The sequence below is a fragment of the Ceratosolen solmsi genome, unplaced genomic scaffold (genome assembly GCF_000503995.2).
Source record: "Ceratosolen solmsi marchali unplaced genomic scaffold, CerSol_1.0 scaffold41, whole genome shotgun sequence".
Classification (NCBI taxonomy): Eukaryota; Metazoa; Arthropoda; class Insecta; order Hymenoptera; family Agaonidae; genus Ceratosolen; species Ceratosolen solmsi.
The window spans coordinates 3,815,914-3,834,322 of NW_011948424.1; the positions used below are offsets into that span (position 1 = coordinate 3,815,914).

Consider the following 18,409-nt stretch of genomic DNA (forward strand, 5'->3'; position numbering starts at 1 on the left):
TTTTACGTTAAATTATAAACGATATTAAAATGAATACTCCTTCTTTATAATTATATTAATTAATATAATTTACTTAAAAGTAGTATAAATTTTTATAGGTTAAGTGTTAAGATTAATCGTCACATCTTTTCTCTTCTAATTCAATTTAAAATGAATGATTCAATACCTGTTTAATTGTAAGGAAATATGTATTGCAATACTAATAAATAATATTACTACATAATTTACATTAAAATTTATTTAAATCGAACTTCATTCAATTCCAATGGTGTTCGTGCTACATGAAAATACTAAATATATCCGGTTGCGTCATGCTTATTGGTAACGATAAATGGCTAGTGAGTGAGACGAGGCATCCAACATTAGGAAATCAAAATTTCATAATTGCGTGCTATAATTCATGAAATATTATATAAAGTTGAATATAGTAAAGGAATTAGCTTTCAAGAATCTCACCTTTTGAATTCTTATTATTGATACAGAGTCACAATATCACCTTATATTTATTTATCATCAAACAATTCATCAAATATCATCTAATAAGGATATTTAATAATAGAAAAATTAATTGGTCAAAACGTACTTGGCTAATAGTTGTCATATTTTTAGCACAACTGAACGGAATCTAAATCATAATCTACTACGAAAATTACCCTTCACCAATAATAGCGCCTTGACATTTAAATGTCAAAGCTAAAGTCTCTAGCATCGGCTGGTGGTGTAGACGATTCGACGAGGTGCCTCTAGCAAATGGAACAAACTCGCAGTCAACAACACCACGCGCGTACACAAGCTCGCACACACGCACGCGCGCGCACATCACCACACCATAATGAAAAAGGAGGAAAAAGTAATATCAGTCAGTCAGAATAATGCAGCGGTATAACATAACAGGCACGCGAAACGTAAAACGACAAGTAGTGTCTAGCGGTCACTAGTCGCTGTGCATGAGCGCGGGCGCGCGCGTGTGTGTGCCTCAAGTCCAAGCGTCGTGGTCATAGATATCAGCTGACTGGGAAAAAATCGCTCTTACTGCTATTATTATTGCCATTGTTGCTGTTGTTACCGTTGCTGTTGCTGTTGCTGTTGCTGTTGCTGCTGGGGTTGCTGGGGTTGCTGGGGTTACTGCTGCCGCTACTAAGGTCGCGACTGAGTCTCTGCGCGGCCGCGAGCTAACGAAAAGGTCTTAGCACGCGAGTAATGGAACAACATACGCGATCTCTCAGGCAGCCTCTCCCCGCCGCGGCTTTATAAAAAAAATAAGCGTACCGGACCCCAAGCACAGATCAACGATATGCAACGGGGATTCGGCTGAGCGAGAGCTTAACAAAGGCTTTTTGTCATTCTTCCACGAGAAGCGTCATGAATCTTAGCGCGAGCAATCCTAACGGCAACGGCTTACTCTATGCCGGCTTTAATCAAGATCAAGGTACGTGACACTTTGCCCACTTAACGATTATTGGCCTGGCAATGTGTACTTGCAATGTCGTCGTCGTCGTCGTCGTCGTCGTCGTCGTCGTCGTCGTCGTCGTCGTAGCATATTCATCGCTAGATACTTTCCTCAGATTTGAAAATTTGCCGATAAGCTTCAATTAAACAGACGACTTAAAGGATCATTTATTTTTTACCTCAGCCATAAACCAGCCCCGCTTGTTATGTTTTTTTCATTTGCTCGTGGCAATAAATAATTTTTATGAAATCGGCTTGATTATTTATTGCCTCAGCGATCGATGAAATTTGTTTGTAAATTTTACTGGCCCTGTTTATTAATGAAAATTACATTGTATTTTATGAGCTAACCTAATCATCAATACAATATCTCATTTATTCACACATATTTCTTTGTACAACTTTTTTTCTATAATCCGAATTATTTCGAGGAATTTCGATCGTCGTTTTAACAAGTAAAAATCTTGAATTTTGTAAAAAATTTTGTCTTGAATAATGTCTGTTTGTTATTTATAAGTGCTGCTCGCATATTATATACTTTTTTTTTCATTATAAAATGATTGGTTAATTTAATGATTCGTTCAATTAGTTTCTTGGTTATCCAAATTAAAATCTGCTAAAAAATGTGACTTCAATTAGTACTGTCTTACCGCGACTCAATTTTTTAGAGATATACATATCTTTATTCTTTTTTGTTCCATAAAAAATTTTATAAGTTGGTAAAATTTATTAACAATTGATGAAATATCTACATTGATAAATATTGTTTAGATTTTATGAAGCTTATGGTAAAGTATTTTCATTGAATGTTAAATATAAGTTTTGTAATTTAAGTATACTTTATTTAAATATACTTATTAATGAAATAGAGCGACGAGCTAATTATATTAAAGAATAATGAACGATCTAGGATAGTAAGAGTATATATCCTGTTATTAAGTGTATCGCAGACCATTTCATTAAAAACAAAAAAAAGAAAAAAACAAAACAAAAAACACAAAAAAAGAATAACGCGAGAAATGAAGTAAATTTCTGTAAGTGGATAAAGGCCTATCTAGGTAGAAATATATTTATTGTGCTATTTAATTTGCGCAGGATGTTTTGCGTGTGGAATGGAAAATGGCTATAGAGTTTACAACTGTGACCCACTTAAGGAGAAGGAAAGACATGACTTTAGGGAAGGTGGCTTAGGCTACGTTGAGATGCTGTTTAGGTGTAATTACTTAGCATTCGTTGGTGGAGGAACGAATCCAATGTATCCAACAAACAGAGGTAATTAATAATTATTTTATTGAATTAAAAGTGTCGAAAGTAAAATGAAGAGGTGCGCAGTGCGACGGAGAGAGATTTGCAATTTGTAATTCAACAAACGTTCATAGAATGTCGAATTATGAGATAGAGTTGTTATTAAAATCTCTCATCAACTCGTAATCTTCAATAATATATTGCTTATGAAACATTTTAATAATAATATTCTTTTATGTAGTTATAATATGGGATGATTTAAAAAAATCACCAGCTATTACATTAGAGTTTAATGCGCCGGTAAAAGGTGTGAAATTAAGACGTGACCGAATAGTTATTATTTTAGAAGGTGTAATAAAAGTTTATACATTTACTCAAAATCCGCAACAGCTGCATGTCTTTGAGACAAATTCAAATCCAAGAGGTTTATGCGTCCTCTGTCCAAATAGTAATAATTCTTTGTTAGCTTTTCCTGGCAGAAAAAATGGACACGTCCAAGGTAAAGTAAAATTAATTTCCACAGCTCTTAAAACAATATATCCTTGACTTATCAATTTAAATACAATTTTTACAATTTCGCATATTCTATAGTAAATCATATTAACTTGTCGATAAATTCTTTAAATTAAATCATTTGTATTTCTTACAGTTATCGATCTGGCCAATACTGAGAAACAACCATTAAATATCGAAGCACACGAGACACCCTTATCTTGTATAGCTTTAAATTTACAAGGTACTCGATTGGCGACAGCTTCAGAAAAAGGTACATTGATAAGGGTATTTGACTCTCAAAGTGGAAATATGATTAATGAATTAAGACGCGGTGCAAATCACGCGAATATATATTGGTAAGAAAATAATTCAAACAATCGATACACTACCATTAAATAGATGAAATTTTTTACCAATAGGTAATTGGGATAATTTATTGATAAATCAATTATTTTAGCATTAATTTCAATCACGATTCTACGTGGTTGTGCGTTGCAAGTGATCATGGAACCGTTCACGTTTTTGCTGTGGAAGATCAAAAATTAAATCGACAATCGAGTTTAGCTTCGGCAACCTTCTTGCCAAAGTACTTTAGTTCGAACTGGAGTTTTTGCAAATTTCAAGTGCCAGGTGGACCGCAATGTATGTGCGCTTTCGGCACTGACAATAACAGTATAATAGGTAAAAAAAAAAAAAAAAAAAAAAAAAAAAAAAAAAATACAATATTTAAATAGATTTAAGAATATTTACAAATTGTGCATGAGCAAAAAATTTTTTTTTTATTTTAATGGTAATTTTTCTCCAAATTTCAATTATATCAATATATATTATTTTATAAAGGATAATAATGCTATTTTGAAATTGCCAGATTAATTATATAAATAATTAACCTTAAACATTAAAATTCAAGATTAAGATACATTTAGAAAAAAAGTCAGTCCCTTTACTTAACAAAAAATAATAATATATCAAATAAATTAAAATAAAATTTTTACTTTTACTTCAAAAATATTTTCAGAATATTAATACTTAAAAAGAGAATTTTTTAGCTTATTGTGACGATTTACATTGATACTATTATGCTATGGAAAATGCTTGATATGGAAAATTTTTTAATTTTCATCAATTAGTATCGGTATGTATTCGCTGTTATCCAAGTCTCTGATAATTTATTATTACTTACTGTTGTAAAATACAGGTTATCAGTGAGTCATAATTTTTAAAATTTCATTCGACTCTCATATACATTTACATTGCAATTGTCTCAAGGTAATGGAAATACCATGAATAATTAGTATTAAAATTAAAAGTAGTATCATCATGATAAATAATATATGAAATATGATAAATATTTGATATATACAAATGTTGTAAGAAAAGGCTTTGATCAGGAACAAAATTAATACACGAATGTATTGTTCAAAGTAATTTCGATGATGATTATATTGGAAATACCAAATTGCATTGTAAAGAAGACATTTTATCAAATTATTAATACAATGAAAAATTGAAAGAATATTTTTGATAAATTAATTTTATGCTTTTATTTTTAATTTGTTCACAGTTGTGTGCGCCGATGGTAGCTATTATAGGTTCGTATTTAACAATAAAGGCGAATGTACGAGAGACTTTTACGCGCAATTTCTGGAGATGACCGATGACAAGTTGTGACTCTCAGCACATTCGTTAAAATTAAAGTGGAGCCAAAGACTCCATTTCGTGTTAAAAAAAAAACTGTGATCGTTATGTTGCGTAGCTATGGGTCGCTTATTTTGCGCGCCATCATTTGTTATACTTATGCAGTGTATGCAGTTATGTTAAGAAAATTGTCTAGATGCAACTATCCTGAAGAAGAAGAATAAGGAAAAAGGAAAAAAAATATATTTATATAAGTTATATCGTTGCCAATCACTAAGAATGGTTTGACGAATGAAACGCGTTTAACAACTACAATAAAATATTTCGAGGATTGAAATTCACTATCGATGTAAGCGTTTTGTCAAATGATCGAGATGTTAAAGAAATTTATATCATGAGAGAGTAATTCTTGTAAATATAACGAGTAATGATACTTGTTTATCTAGATAATAGCGAGTTTATATCGAAGTTTTAAATAGGGCTTTGTCAATAAATGTATACGAATCTAAAGTTAACGTCAACTTGGGTCTTATTTAAAATATTTAACATTTATTGGTGATTATGAAAATAGTTTGATATTGTATATATAAATTATATTACATTTAAAACGGAAAATGTTAACGTGACTGATTTTTTAACTCTTGTTGGTTCAATAGTCATTAAAATTATCGTAATTATCGGAGAATAAAGTAACATATTAAACAATAATTTTAACGTAATTTTAAGTATTGCTTATATAAAATGTAAAATTTTAAATTCGATTGAATAACGTTATAAAAAAAAATGAAGTACTAAATATTAAAATTTGGATGGTCATTCTATGAACACCTGTAAGATGAAAAAACTCTAGTCTACGTATATTTGTTATGAATATAAATATTTGTTAATAAGAATATATTTCTTTCCTATATATGGGATAATATATGTTTATACAATTTTATAATATAAGAAAAGACTATTGACGTTAATTTTATTGCCAACATTTAAAAATAAAATTGTTAAAAAAAAAAAAAAAAAACCTGGGTTACCTGTATTACGTTAGAGTCGAAAATAAGTAAAATTATTGTATATTTTTTCGGAGAAAGTAATCCATTTGTAGCTATAGTTGTACTTAGTACTTGATAATTTATCATTACATAAACTAAATGTGTATATAATTTAATGGCTATTACATGTGTTATATTGAAATTAAATTAATTATCTTCATTTGTCGGTTAGATATTTAAATTAAATTTGTTCTATACTTTATGTATAGTATAACAGTGCATTAAATAAAAAGTCTTTCATTTCCCTTCATTTAACCGTTACTTTTCTTGTTTTAAGTAGATAATATATACGAAAGTTACTAAAGATTGTTGCATTATTATTGTAATGTTTTGCTACGATTGCGAATTTTTCATTCCTTTGTACTGCTTAAAATAATAATAAAAAATCTTAGAAATAAATACACTTTGTTATTGAAATATTAAATTATGGCAGCAAAAATAACTAAATAAAAATCAATGCGTTTAGGCTGAATTAGAAATTATTTAATATAAATATTGTTATTTGATTAATTGCCCAGAAAAATTATTTTTTTCATTATGTTAATGATATATCAATTTCTTAATTTTGCAAATTAAATTGGAATTCTGTATTGATTTGAATTATGAAATATTCAATAAATTTAAAAATTGTAATAACACTGTTTAATTGTATCCACACCAATCAAATTCTAAAAATAAGTGAGTGCTTCTATAATATATATGTATAAATATTAAAAAAAAAAAACAAAAAAAAAAAAGTATAGGAAAAACCAGTGACTGTAAAACAATATATATTTGTAAATTTTATTAAAAACTTCGCGCTTGTTAGTAAATTTATAAAATGCTTAGTGTTTATCAGACGATTTTTCAAGATTTTAGAATGACTTTGTTTGATATATTTAATAAGAATTATAACTAAAGTTTTCATTGTGAACAATATTAACTGTATAAAAATGATATTTTATCTGGAAATTTATTTATAAAATTATGAAATGAAAAAATAGATATAGTTATTTATATGAACTGATAATTTAAAACAAAAATAATATATTTCTTCAAAATTTTACATCCAAAAACAAATTTTTGTAGAGTTTATTAAAATAAAGATAATTGAAGGACTAAAATATACTTCATACACGATTTAATATAAAATACTTTCTTTGAAAATCTATGAACGTTCTTGAAAATATACAAGATAGATATTTAAAAAATATATTAACAGTATTATCAACATCTAATTTTCAAAATTATTGTATAAAGTTAATACATTTATTTGGAATTTAAATTAAATAAGGTAAATATTCTCAATTGGAAATTTGTAATTTAGTTTATTTATGTTATTATACAGTAAGTTATTAAAGAATTATCTGAATTTTATTTGAATTATACGCATATATTAAATGAGTTTTATTTTTATCAATTTTCTTTTGTCTTATCGGCAAATTATTGCTGATGCAGCAAAAAAATTATTCGTAATCAATGATCAAATTTTATTAATTCAATATGTACAGAATAAAAAATATTATTTTTAAATTGAAAATACTTCTCGAAGGAAATATTTTTTCTAAGATATCTATGATATTATTATATATGTATAATATTTTATATAATTTTCCTCTTCATTAAACGTTGCTTTAATATTTTAGTATTTCTTTTTATCATACCAGATATCATAATCATATAATATATCATAACAGAATTATTGCATTTTAATTATTAATTTTTATCTTCTCAGTGATATATTTGAAATACAAAAGAATAATGCTTTCTAAATATTCATTGAATATAAAATTAAAGGGATGTAAAAAATTATAATTTGTATAGAATAATGCATAAATAAATTTTCATTTGAACAGTTATAAAGAAGAGAAAATATGCATTTGAAAATTAATAAAATAGTTAATAAATGTTAGTTAAAACAGGCATTGAAATAAAAACTCAAATTTTTTTATGAGATACATATATATATATATATATATATATATACACTACACACTCAAATGCACGCGCATGCACACACCCACGCGTATAAACAAGAAGGAAAAGACTGCCACATAATACAGTTTCGTAGGACAATTGTTTAGGATACAGAGAAATTGATATACATAATTCCTTTAATGACGTATTAAGTTTTTTATATTTTTTGTATCACGTCGATGGTTAAGTATAATTATAGTTTGATAATATTTTTAAATACTTGTTTGTTTTATATAACCAGTAATATAATTTTTTCGGATGAATTTAATGTTTTGCAGTACATTTTACACAATCATGATTTCAAAAATATTTTGAGACTTGATTAATATTTAAGCTTTAAACAATACATAGAAATCTAACGATTAAAAAAAAAAAAAAGTTATTTATAAAATATTTTTATAGTGTTAAATGCATTTTTTATAGTTATTTTCACGTTGATGTGTATTCTTCATATGATGATAATAATTTGGCATTTTTAGTTATAATTCCGTTTTAAACAATTTTTTTCAAAATTGATATTATATTAATTAAATAATAACTTTTCTAAAATATTGCATAGAATCTACAATTAAAATAATTAAATAAAAATATTTTTCTATGATCGTAAGAACATGAAATATCTTATTTATTTATAAAAATCTAAAAAAAAAAAAAAAATTTGGGAAAACGTATAAATTGTTTTAATTACTATTCAATTATTATCGCAACATTTATTTAACCAAATGAATTAAAAATTTTACTTTTCCTTTGATATGTCGATGAAATTTTTATAAAACAATTTTATATTCCTATCGATTATAAAATTTTTTGTAATTTGTTTTTTTTTTTGTACGTAGAACAAATTCTATTTATAATTAATAATACAACTACCGTTGCATACACTTGACTTGACTACATAATGAATGTGCTATAGGAATGGAAATGTATTTTTCTTTATCAAGTAAATAAAATACAAAACAAATGTAGTTTTGAATAAAATGAATTATAAAATGTCTGAAAATATTTGCTTGAAAGCTAATAAACACTGATATTGAAATTATTATTTATTTTAATACTTTAATTAACGAAACTAAAGCGATTGTATATAAGCTTCATAAAGGCAATCAAAAATATAAACGTCATCATTAATGACGTATAATTCAGATAATTTTTAAAATGATTGTAATGAAATAGTTATTTTTAAATGGTAAATCAATATAATTATTTAATTCTTTGTATTTATGGTTTTTGTTTGAATGTTTACCATAAGAGTGTTTTGCACTCTAATTAAGTACAAGAATACCATTCGTGTAAAAATGGTTATACCATACTACGGCATTTATCACTATAAGGTTTATATATTTTTCTTATTCTTTTTTAAGAAAATAGATACGACATTTAATTATAATTTGTATCAGCGGATTATATTTCATTATTTTATTTTCAATTTGAAGAATTAATTTTTAAGTTTTAATGGCATATATTGTTTAATGAGTTTAAATAAGATTTCGTAACGTAATAATGTCGTGTTAACAATTATTTTACGTAATTTCATAAGTTCACAATTGCAATTAAAGTATATATTGTAATTAATTTTGAAAAGAATAATTATTGTAGGTGTTTTTGTTTTAAGAGTGCTCATATAAAGTTTCATAACGCATTTCTATATGAATGTCTTAAAAAAAAAAAAAACAGTACAATCAATTTTTGCAATTTATTTAAAATTTTTTTTTCCCCTAATCATACCGATATTGTAGCTAAAAATTCTAGAAATATCATGTAATATAAAATTATATAATAATCACAGCTCACAATATATATTTGAATAAATAAAAGAAGAAATTTCTTTTCAGGTTTTATATTTTTCAATTACATCTTTGTTTTTATTTACCATCATATCTCTTCGATCTATAATATCAATTATAAATTTAAAATATTTTGCCATACAAAACATGAAATAATATATTATAAAATAGCAGTCCCTGTTAACATTCATTAACGAAACGATTAACGGTGTTACATTTTTTTTTTTATAACAGTTTTAAATAAAGTGATTTTGTATTTTTTTTTTTTTTTTTTTTTTTTTTTTTTTCATATCGCTAACATTGTTATCAATGAAAACAATTTTTGATAAAATTTTGTCAAACTTTGATCGGACTTCATTAATAAGTACATAACTCAGTTTTAACAAAGTGAAACATTTTCAAATCTTAAAAAAAAAAGTAACTACTGACTTATAAAAGTGTAACAAATTCTATAGCTTAAGAAAAAATTTCATTAAATAACGATTATGTGCTTATTAATAGCGTGCGTTTATAATGTCGTTACATTAGTTACATTATAATATAATTTTATAATATCGTTTTTAAAACGCGATAGTTTTATCATAACATTAAAATGTCATTCAATGCATCTCACGAAATATGTAAATTAGAGTATTTATGCATTCGCAAATGTGCAACAAGTTTAAATGACAATACTCAATTAATGTCAATCGTCTTGCGTGATATTTTGAATTAATCGAATAAACATAAAATTTTTTTCAATTCATAAACATATAGCGGAATGAGAACTGGTCTTGTTAGCTTCGAGCTCGCAAAAACAAGTGAAAAAATACTTCGCTCGTCACGAGGGGAAAGGGAGGTAAGCCGAGGAACCGAAGAAGGAACAAGGCTAAGAGGCTTTCTGTCCGATAACAAAAGATCCAGCGTGACTTCCAACGATCCAATCGAAGATATGAGAAGTGGAAACGAATGGCATCCGTTGCTCTAAAATCGACTCTCTCACTATTCCCTCATTTTCATAGTTTTTATACTGCTTGGTCGAGTCCACCGTATAGGCATGCGGCGGTATCATCATTGTATAGCAAATCCTACCACGTGTTTGCGTTAGTCGAACGATCGTTCGATTCTCCTTCTCCAACGCTTTTAAATAATATTTTCGCGTAAAAGCCTTCTCCCGAGTATAATAAAATGGAATTAAGGCATAATTTTGCGATGTGTATTATCGAGCCAAAGACGTCAAAGATGCGTCTATCAAGGCAAACGAGTACGAGCGCATCGCCGCGTCATCGAAGATTCCACGGAAGGTGATGCAGCCAGCGAGAATAATTTTTCCCGTTACATCGCTCGGCCGATATTGGAGATAAATACGACTGAAAGTGCACGCGCACGGTTATCCAGCATTGGGCAATATTTTATTTTTAATCGTAGATGTCATATTACTGGAGCCAGGGCAAACGCGACGGGAGCCAATGCGTTTAGCATCGGAGCAAAAGCAGAAAACCAAGGTGAATAATATTCATGACACTAGACTTTCCTTACTTTTTCAAATTGTCAGAAAGCTAGATTATTGGAAAGCGTTCCTTACGTTCCCTTACTTTTTTTTTTTTTAAAACCTTTTTGTTTTTCTTCGGATTTCATAGGAGAGAATGAGCGACGTTGCGGCCATTACACGCGATACAAGGGGATACAAGGACTACGTACGAAAAATACAGGTTCGGTTTAATTTTGTCTTCTCGCGAAGCGATTTGAACAGACGTTATGCAGCAATTCGACACTCGATACTGGGGTACAAAAAATATAACAGCTTGTCCAATAACCTGTTCCCCGGGTGCGTTGTAAGCAGTCCTCGTTTGGTCCGTTATTTTTAGGGATAGAAGGGGCTGGGTCGGCTGGGCGAAACGAGAAGATCTTAGACGAGAACCCTCTGCTTTCTTGGCGCCATTGTCGTTTTGCCTAGGGTGGGCATCGAGGGCTTCTTTCACACGTCGTAGGGTTGGGGTAGGGCCACGTGCTGGCGTTGCGGTTTCTTGTTCTCCGTCGTTGGACGCATGTACTTCTTCTCGTTCACGGTGTGCACTTCGTGTATCACGCCCTTCTTTATTTCCAGATATCTGTACGTGCTGTAGACCACGAGCCACATGTACAAGCAGACGAGGGCGAGGGTAAGCACGAGGAGGCCTGAAAGCAGCGTTTCAAAGGTAGCAAGTCCAATGCCAAGGCCGGAATACTCCGTCGACGCGAAAATTGTACAAGAGTTTGAATTTTCGACGGGATAAGCAGATAATTTAATGGAATCGGCAATAGAAGAAAGTAGTTTATATACGCGAGAGAATGTAATTACAATTAGCATTGTACAAGAGTTTGAATTTTCGACGGGATTCGAAGAAAGTAGTTTATATACGCGAGAGAATGTAATTACAATTAGCCTCGGATATGTCGCGAATATCAGCCAATATCATCTTTAAAACATTGTTAATTAAATTTAAGGATATCTACTTACGGTCAATAACATTAGCTCTTCCACCAATAACAGCAATGAATGGGCAATCTTCTTGAACGAGGAACAGAGATATAATCAAGGCTACGATTATTGTCATCATTCCCATCATCCATGGTGTCATGAGGTAGCGATTGTTCTAGAGAACATATATTTAATTTAATACGTGCTCGAGCGTATTACTTAATTAATGATTGAAACAGTTGACAAATTTATTAACACTCGAAAGTCAAATTTATACGATTAGAATGTTATAAGAAACAATGTTATATAATAATTAATTATAAGTATATAAATAAACTGTAATCATGTCACACACGCGCAAAGAAACAGATAGCTGATACTTATTGGTAACATGTCCATAAGCTTAAGCATCTTTTATGATTACTATACATTTACATTAGAAATATGCCTTTTGCTCAATAATAATAATAAAATAAAATAATATTATAATGTACTAAAAGTATGAGGAATTGTACCATTAGAGCACCGTAAAGTAGCAAAAGCGTCGAAACAAAGTGGACAATTACAATCACTAGTCCGCAATATATCAAGTAAACTTTTTCTGTAACAAAAAGCGGCTTAAGACATTAATCTAACGAGTTTCAATATTATCACAATTAATTAGGCATTGTACGAACCAGTGACATTGTGATGCGCGAGCTCCATTCGATGGCTGTTAATGTGTTTCGAAGTAATTTCCTCGAGAGCCTCGCGCTCCAGCACATCTTCGGTATCTCGCGCGATCATATTCTGAATTCCCGCCTCGTGTCTTAAGCCCAAGACAAAGAAAATCATAACGTAGCCGGATAACACCTAAAATTACAATTTATCTCCAGAATTTCTTCAATCCTACAGCTTACAGTCCTTCATTAATGAATGGGATTCAGTCCCAGAATTGTTTTATTCTAAGTATTGCCTCTCCAATAATCCAACAGTGTTTTACAAATTTATTTATCATATATTATTCATAGTAGAGCAATTCATAAATATGCAGCGAAAAAAAAAAATTCTCTTTTCCAATATTATTAAAAATTTATTGAAATTAATCTACAAAAAAGTGAGAGAAAAAAAAACCTTAAAATTAAGAGGTAACGTAACAAATGCGATATAAGATAATTTATAAAAATGATGGGTTGAAATAGTTTATTGAAAGACAAACTGAATAGAACAGTTATTTATTCTTCTGAAACATTATCTTTCAGAGCATGAATAAACGTACCAGTTGCAATATAGCTATGAGAATTGTTCCCTGCCTGAGTTGAAAGTAGTAGAGGAAAGTTTTCAAAAGTCCCATCTTCATTGTGAATGTGAAATTCAATTAAAAAGTTTGCTAAATGACAAATCAAACTCTTGCGCACTGCTTGCTCGGTTGAAAACTTTTGTTGATTACTCCAACTGATTTTCCAAGATTGCCTATTCGAAAGAGGAATTTTTTATTACAATTTTCATGCATATTTTGCAAATCAATTTCATTATTATTATTACCTTTTATAATTATATTATACTGCAAATACTTATTTTACAAATTTCTTGTCACTATATGATTTTTCTTTTCAATTTAAAGACCTTGAAAAAATAATAGATAAATTCATTTTTAATTAAATAAACATTATAGTTACAAAATGTATATAAATTAATTTAATATCTTTATTTCTGATATATCCGTTTTAGTGATTATATTTATAAATTTTTATAAGAAAAAAAGACCGTCATTATGCATATAACAATTGGAGAAATTATTCATTACACAGGCGAATATTTTATTTACATAATTTAATTTTACATTTATATCGCAAAATTTGTTGTTTTTTTTTTTTTTTGTTTAATATTAATGATACTAATGGTATAACGTGTATAAATACAGACTTGAGCATTAGAAATATGTTTTTGGATTATCTGCAATAGTTCGAATTAATTTATTTCACTCGTTTGAATTCAACTGCCAATGAATTATGAGTGTTTATTATGAGTATATTAAAGCTGATTCAGTATATAAATTTAATAATATACATATATACGTTTCCATAAAGACTAATTTTCATCTATAATATATAAATTATAATAAATATATTCATTTAATGTGACAATCTTTAATTGTTCTAAATTTGATAAACAAGCATAGAAAAATTTAGATATTCATATTCGATCGTCATATTAAAATAATAAATTGGAAATTGAAAGTTTGAACATAGAAATTGAACATTTTAACGTTGTGTATTAATAGTTTTAAATAATTAAGTTTTAATTAAATAATTTTCATATTTATGTTTGGAATTTAAACTCTATTTTTCGACGATTTGCTCGTTGTTTTTTCTGTGCTTTATTTCGAACGTTTCAAATTTATTATAACAATTTATATATTCAACTTCATTTATTTTTAATTTTATACTATATTTTATCAATAAATTACTAATTCTTTTTTTGTTTTGTTTTTTATAACTGTTTAAGTTATTGGTTAATCCTGCATTATGTACACAATATATCGATTTAAATTATTGTTAGATATCCTTATCAAATTTTCTCCTTTAATATATAGAATTATGAGTTTTTCTTTGTTTTCTTCATATACAATAACTTATTTTTGGAATTATTAAAATTTAATTCCATTTGCGTTTGCTTTTATTTCGTTGTAATATTTTTAACAAACTCTTTCCTCAATCAATAGTCAGAGATGCAACATTTTAATGTTTTAATTATTTGAAAAAAATATTCTAAAATATTTTGATATGATACGAGGAAATAAATGAAATCTTCAAATTTATATAATTTGATTTTTTCTCTTTGCATACGTTATACAATTTAATAGCAGATAATGTAAATAAATTTCTAAAGCCAGCTTTATCAAAAGAAAAATCAAAGATTTTTTAATAAGTTACAAGTTGTTTTTACTATAAAACTACAAAACTTTCAATAATGAATATATATATATATATATATGATTATTTATGTTGGACTAAATTATCTAGTTGTAATTTTAGAAATACTAAGAATATTTAAATATTAATTTTTTTACCAACGAATCAATTTGGTAGACAACTCTTCTCATATATTTGGAATGTGTTTCAAAATAAGTTTATAAATATTTTAATTAGATTCTTTTATATTAAATTTCAAAGTTATTTTTGAAAAAATACATTACCATAGCGAATAATACCAACATATTTTCAATATTTATTATATAATATAATCTTATTGCCTTTAATCGATTGTTTTGTTGAATAGAAATTTGATTTGTCTATTCCTGGTTTAACAACCTAGAAATGGAAATAATTTTGGAATTTAATAATTAAATAATTATTCATAAATAATGTAAATTATTATTTAAATTTTCTACTAGATGTTAAAACATAATAAACAAATGTTGAAATTATTTAGTTGATAAATATTCAAATTATTATATAAGATTTTAATTAATCTGTTATTTATGAAACTATAACTTGTACTATATTTTAAAAGGGCAAGGAAGAGAGAAAGAGAAAGAGAAAATTCAGTTTTCACCAAATGCATTGAATAATTTCTTTAAATAACATAGGATTTTAAATTAAAATTAAAATTATAAATATCATTATTATAAATATTATAAATATTATAATTAAATAATTAAAATGTATAATATTAAAACCTTTGTTTCAACGTTTTTTCTTCGTTTTTTATATGTATTAAAATCTGTTTTTATTTTTATAAATTTATCAAAAAGTAAAATTCGACTTATTTGGATATAATAAAATAGTAAATAAAGAATAATAACTAAAATAATTAATAAAAAAGATTTTATGCTTCTATCAATGTAATAAAAGATTATGTAAAAGTTAGTATTTTATAAAATTTTTATTAAATTTAAAATGTTTGTTTTTTTTTCTTCTTAATTACGATAATGTATTTTTGTGAGCAAAAATACATCATAAATCACGTAAATTTCCATTGGTTTGGAATTTGATGCATAAATATAAAATTTATACATTTATGTCGTTTGCATAAACTTTTACGAATGAAATTTCAAAATATTGCTATTAGTTTCGATGAAATAGAAAATCAATTATAACGTTTATTTTATAAAATTTATTGACAATAAAGCATTAATTATAATAATTCTTTAAGTAATAGTCATTATTTTTAAATTCGAAAACTTTATTTATGTAAAGTAGAACTTGATTTCATTAAAGTAACAGATTAAAATACAGATTCTTTTCATTCCATATAACTTGTTTCATATATTTCTTATTACAGTTTAAGTTCTAGAAAGTTTAGTTAAACGAATTACGATTCAATCATATTTTTATTGTTATTGTTAAAAATTTTTAATTGAAATTTTTTTTTTTTTTTTTTTTAACAAAATATATGATGGAACTTTATAAATATAGATAATATAATGATTATGATTACAATATTTTATTATATTTTTAAATATTACAACTATTTTCATTTAATGTAATATAAATATTTTAAATATAGGAGCGTAAATATTGAACGAAAGTTCTTTAAAGAATATTTCACGTTTAAAAATCAATACGTAAAATCATATAGTAGTATGCTACATCTTCAAGTTTACCTTGAACGCTCGAAAGGAATATAAAAAGTTGAGGAAATAATATAATTAATAATGAATATATGCATATAATATACATAAAAGCAATTGGCTAAAATTTCAATTTATTGAATTGAATTATGAGCTTGAAAATTTTGTCCTGTGCTACATTCTAACCTCTTAATATTAAACAAAATTGTAAATAATTAAAAAAAAAATATATTTATTATATTTCATATTTTAATTATATTTTTTTAAAAAATAAATAAATTTATTAGTATCGATGCAAGGAATTATTTAAATACTTAAAAAATTTACTGTTCGATTCTCTAATTAATTGAAAATGTTTCTTTTCTTTAATATTACGATTAGTGACAATTTAGTTTTTCATTATGACAATTATTTTTCATTATGAGCAAGAGAGCTTGAATACTTTATACAATATTAAATTATATTTATGTAAATTATATTAAATGAATATATTACAAATAAATTATTGGAAAAATGTTATTAACATTATACTAAAAAAAAAAAAAAAAATAGAATATTTATATTTTATTTACTATTATAAAAAACAGTATCTATAAGTTATTTAAAAAAATTGAAAAGAAAAATATACAAAAAATAACCAAAATAAACATTTGATGGTTGAGAGTTGATATTTTTTACCTAGAAATTGGGGAATTTTTTTGAATTCATAATTAGTGTATGATTATTTATTAATTAAAATGTATTTTATAAAATCATTTATATTATAATTATCTATATTTCAAATATTGGTTAGAAAACCTTATTAAATAATTCATAATAATATTAATAATAATAATAATAATAATAATAATAATGATATAAGACTAGAGTTTTAGACTTCAACACTTCTAGAATTCTATAATTTTGCAAAAGTCTTTGAAGACTTAATCGAATTTAATCCATATTGGCTATTATATGCGGCACTGATTGCAATAAATTGTAACTCATTTTCAAATTATAATTTAGAAAAGTTTTGTTGCAATGCAAAGAAATGTTCAAAACACATAGTACGCTCATCATATTAATAATGCCAATTCTTTTTATAATCTATCTGTCATCGCTTTCTATAAGTCTTTCGTTTATCAATAATAGGTCATAGTCGTTGGGTAGTCCCAAGTTCCAGTTCCGTACATTGTTGACTGCTCTCGATTGCACCACGGACTCGTTGAATCATCAATGAATTAAGGATCGAATAGCGCGCCAACCAAACAAAATCACAGACTCTGTGTCCAAAACCTAATAATGTAAACATAGCTGAAGAGCGAGCAGCTTTCATAAACGGAGCCTGAGATCCTCATCTCGTCAGAGATAAACAAACGCAAGGCAGAATCCGCGTGCCTTAACCCCTCCCGTTCCTGCCCTCCGCCCCCGCCTACCTCGCATCATCGGGTACAAAGTCAGCCGCACAAACCTGCGTATCGACTCTGGCGGAGGCTCTCCTCGGCGTCCTCGTCCTCTTCTACGGTGTCCGAGTCACTTACTCGAATCAATAACTACGACCGCGTGCGCTGCGTAACTCCCGCAAGGTATACCTGCGACCCCTTCGGCGGCCCGTCGATCACAGCTCGAGCCCAGTAGAAAAAGTAGAGTAGTGCGCGCCACCGGAAATGGGGACTGAGGGGCGCGACTTCGCTATCTCCTCGGCCGCTGTTGCTGTTACTGCTACTTCTAGCACAGCCGCTACGGCTTCAACTACTGCTGACGTTATTATTACCTGTGGATAATAACTGGGAGGGAGAACGAGACTGAGGACCGATCCCTG

General features: G+C 27.5%; 2 protein-coding genes across 3 annotated transcripts; one reads left to right on the forward strand and one right to left on the reverse strand.

Moving 5' to 3' along the window:
• Window positions 1–1,133: 1,133 nt before the first annotated feature.
• LOC105362539 (WD repeat domain phosphoinositide-interacting protein 3) lies at window positions 1,134–5,375 on the forward strand. Its single transcript, XM_011500000.1, has 6 exons — window positions 1,134–1,429; window positions 2,545–2,721; window positions 2,936–3,193; window positions 3,344–3,545; window positions 3,647–3,870; window positions 4,754–5,375. The coding sequence occupies exons 1-6, from the start codon at window positions 1,363–1,365 to the stop codon at window positions 4,858–4,860; spliced, it is 1,035 nt and encodes a 344-aa protein (XP_011498302.1). The 5' UTR covers window positions 1,134–1,362; the 3' UTR covers window positions 4,861–5,375.
• A 5,848-nt stretch (window positions 5,376–11,223) lies between these two features.
• LOC105362540 (uncharacterized) lies at window positions 11,224–18,403 on the reverse strand. Of its 2 annotated transcripts, none has more exons than XM_011500001.1 (6): window positions 18,059–18,403; window positions 13,312–13,505; window positions 12,731–12,905; window positions 12,569–12,654; window positions 12,093–12,228; window positions 11,224–11,770 (listed from the first exon to the last, which is right to left on the reverse strand). In XM_011500001.1, the coding sequence occupies exons 2-6, from the start codon at window positions 13,390–13,392 to the stop codon at window positions 11,571–11,573; spliced, it is 678 nt and encodes a 225-aa protein (XP_011498303.1). In that variant the 5' UTR covers window positions 13,393–13,505; window positions 18,059–18,403; the 3' UTR covers window positions 11,224–11,570. The 2 variants fall into 2 exon arrangements, with proteins under 2 accessions (XP_011498303.1, XP_011498304.1); XM_011500002.1 differs by lacking the exon at window positions 18,059–18,403 and adding an exon at window positions 15,232–15,247.
• Window positions 18,404–18,409: the final 6 nt, after the last annotated feature.

Excerpts from the sequence above, each read along its gene's own strand:
- LOC105362540 (XM_011500001.1), bottom strand. The coding sequence starts at position 13,392 with ATGAAGATGGGACTTTTGAAAACTTTCCTCTACTACTTTCAACTCAGG. Across the intron at positions 12,906-13,311 it reads TCATAGCTATATTGCAACTG|GTGTTATCCGGCTACGTTAT; the intron begins GTACGTTTATTC and ends TTGTAATTTTAG. Across the intron at positions 12,229-12,568 it reads TACTTTACGGTGCTCTAATG|AACAATCGCTACCTCATGAC; the intron begins GTACAATTCCTC and ends TATGTTCTCTAG.
- LOC105362539 (XM_011500000.1), top strand. The coding sequence starts at position 1,363 with ATGAATCTTAGCGCGAGCAATCCTAACGGCAACGGCTTACTCTATGCC. Across the intron at positions 1,430-2,544 it reads CGGCTTTAATCAAGATCAAG|GATGTTTTGCGTGTGGAATG; the intron begins GTACGTGACACT and ends TAATTTGCGCAG. Across the intron at positions 2,722-2,935 it reads AATGTATCCAACAAACAGAG|TTATAATATGGGATGATTTA; the intron begins GTAATTAATAAT and ends TCTTTTATGTAG.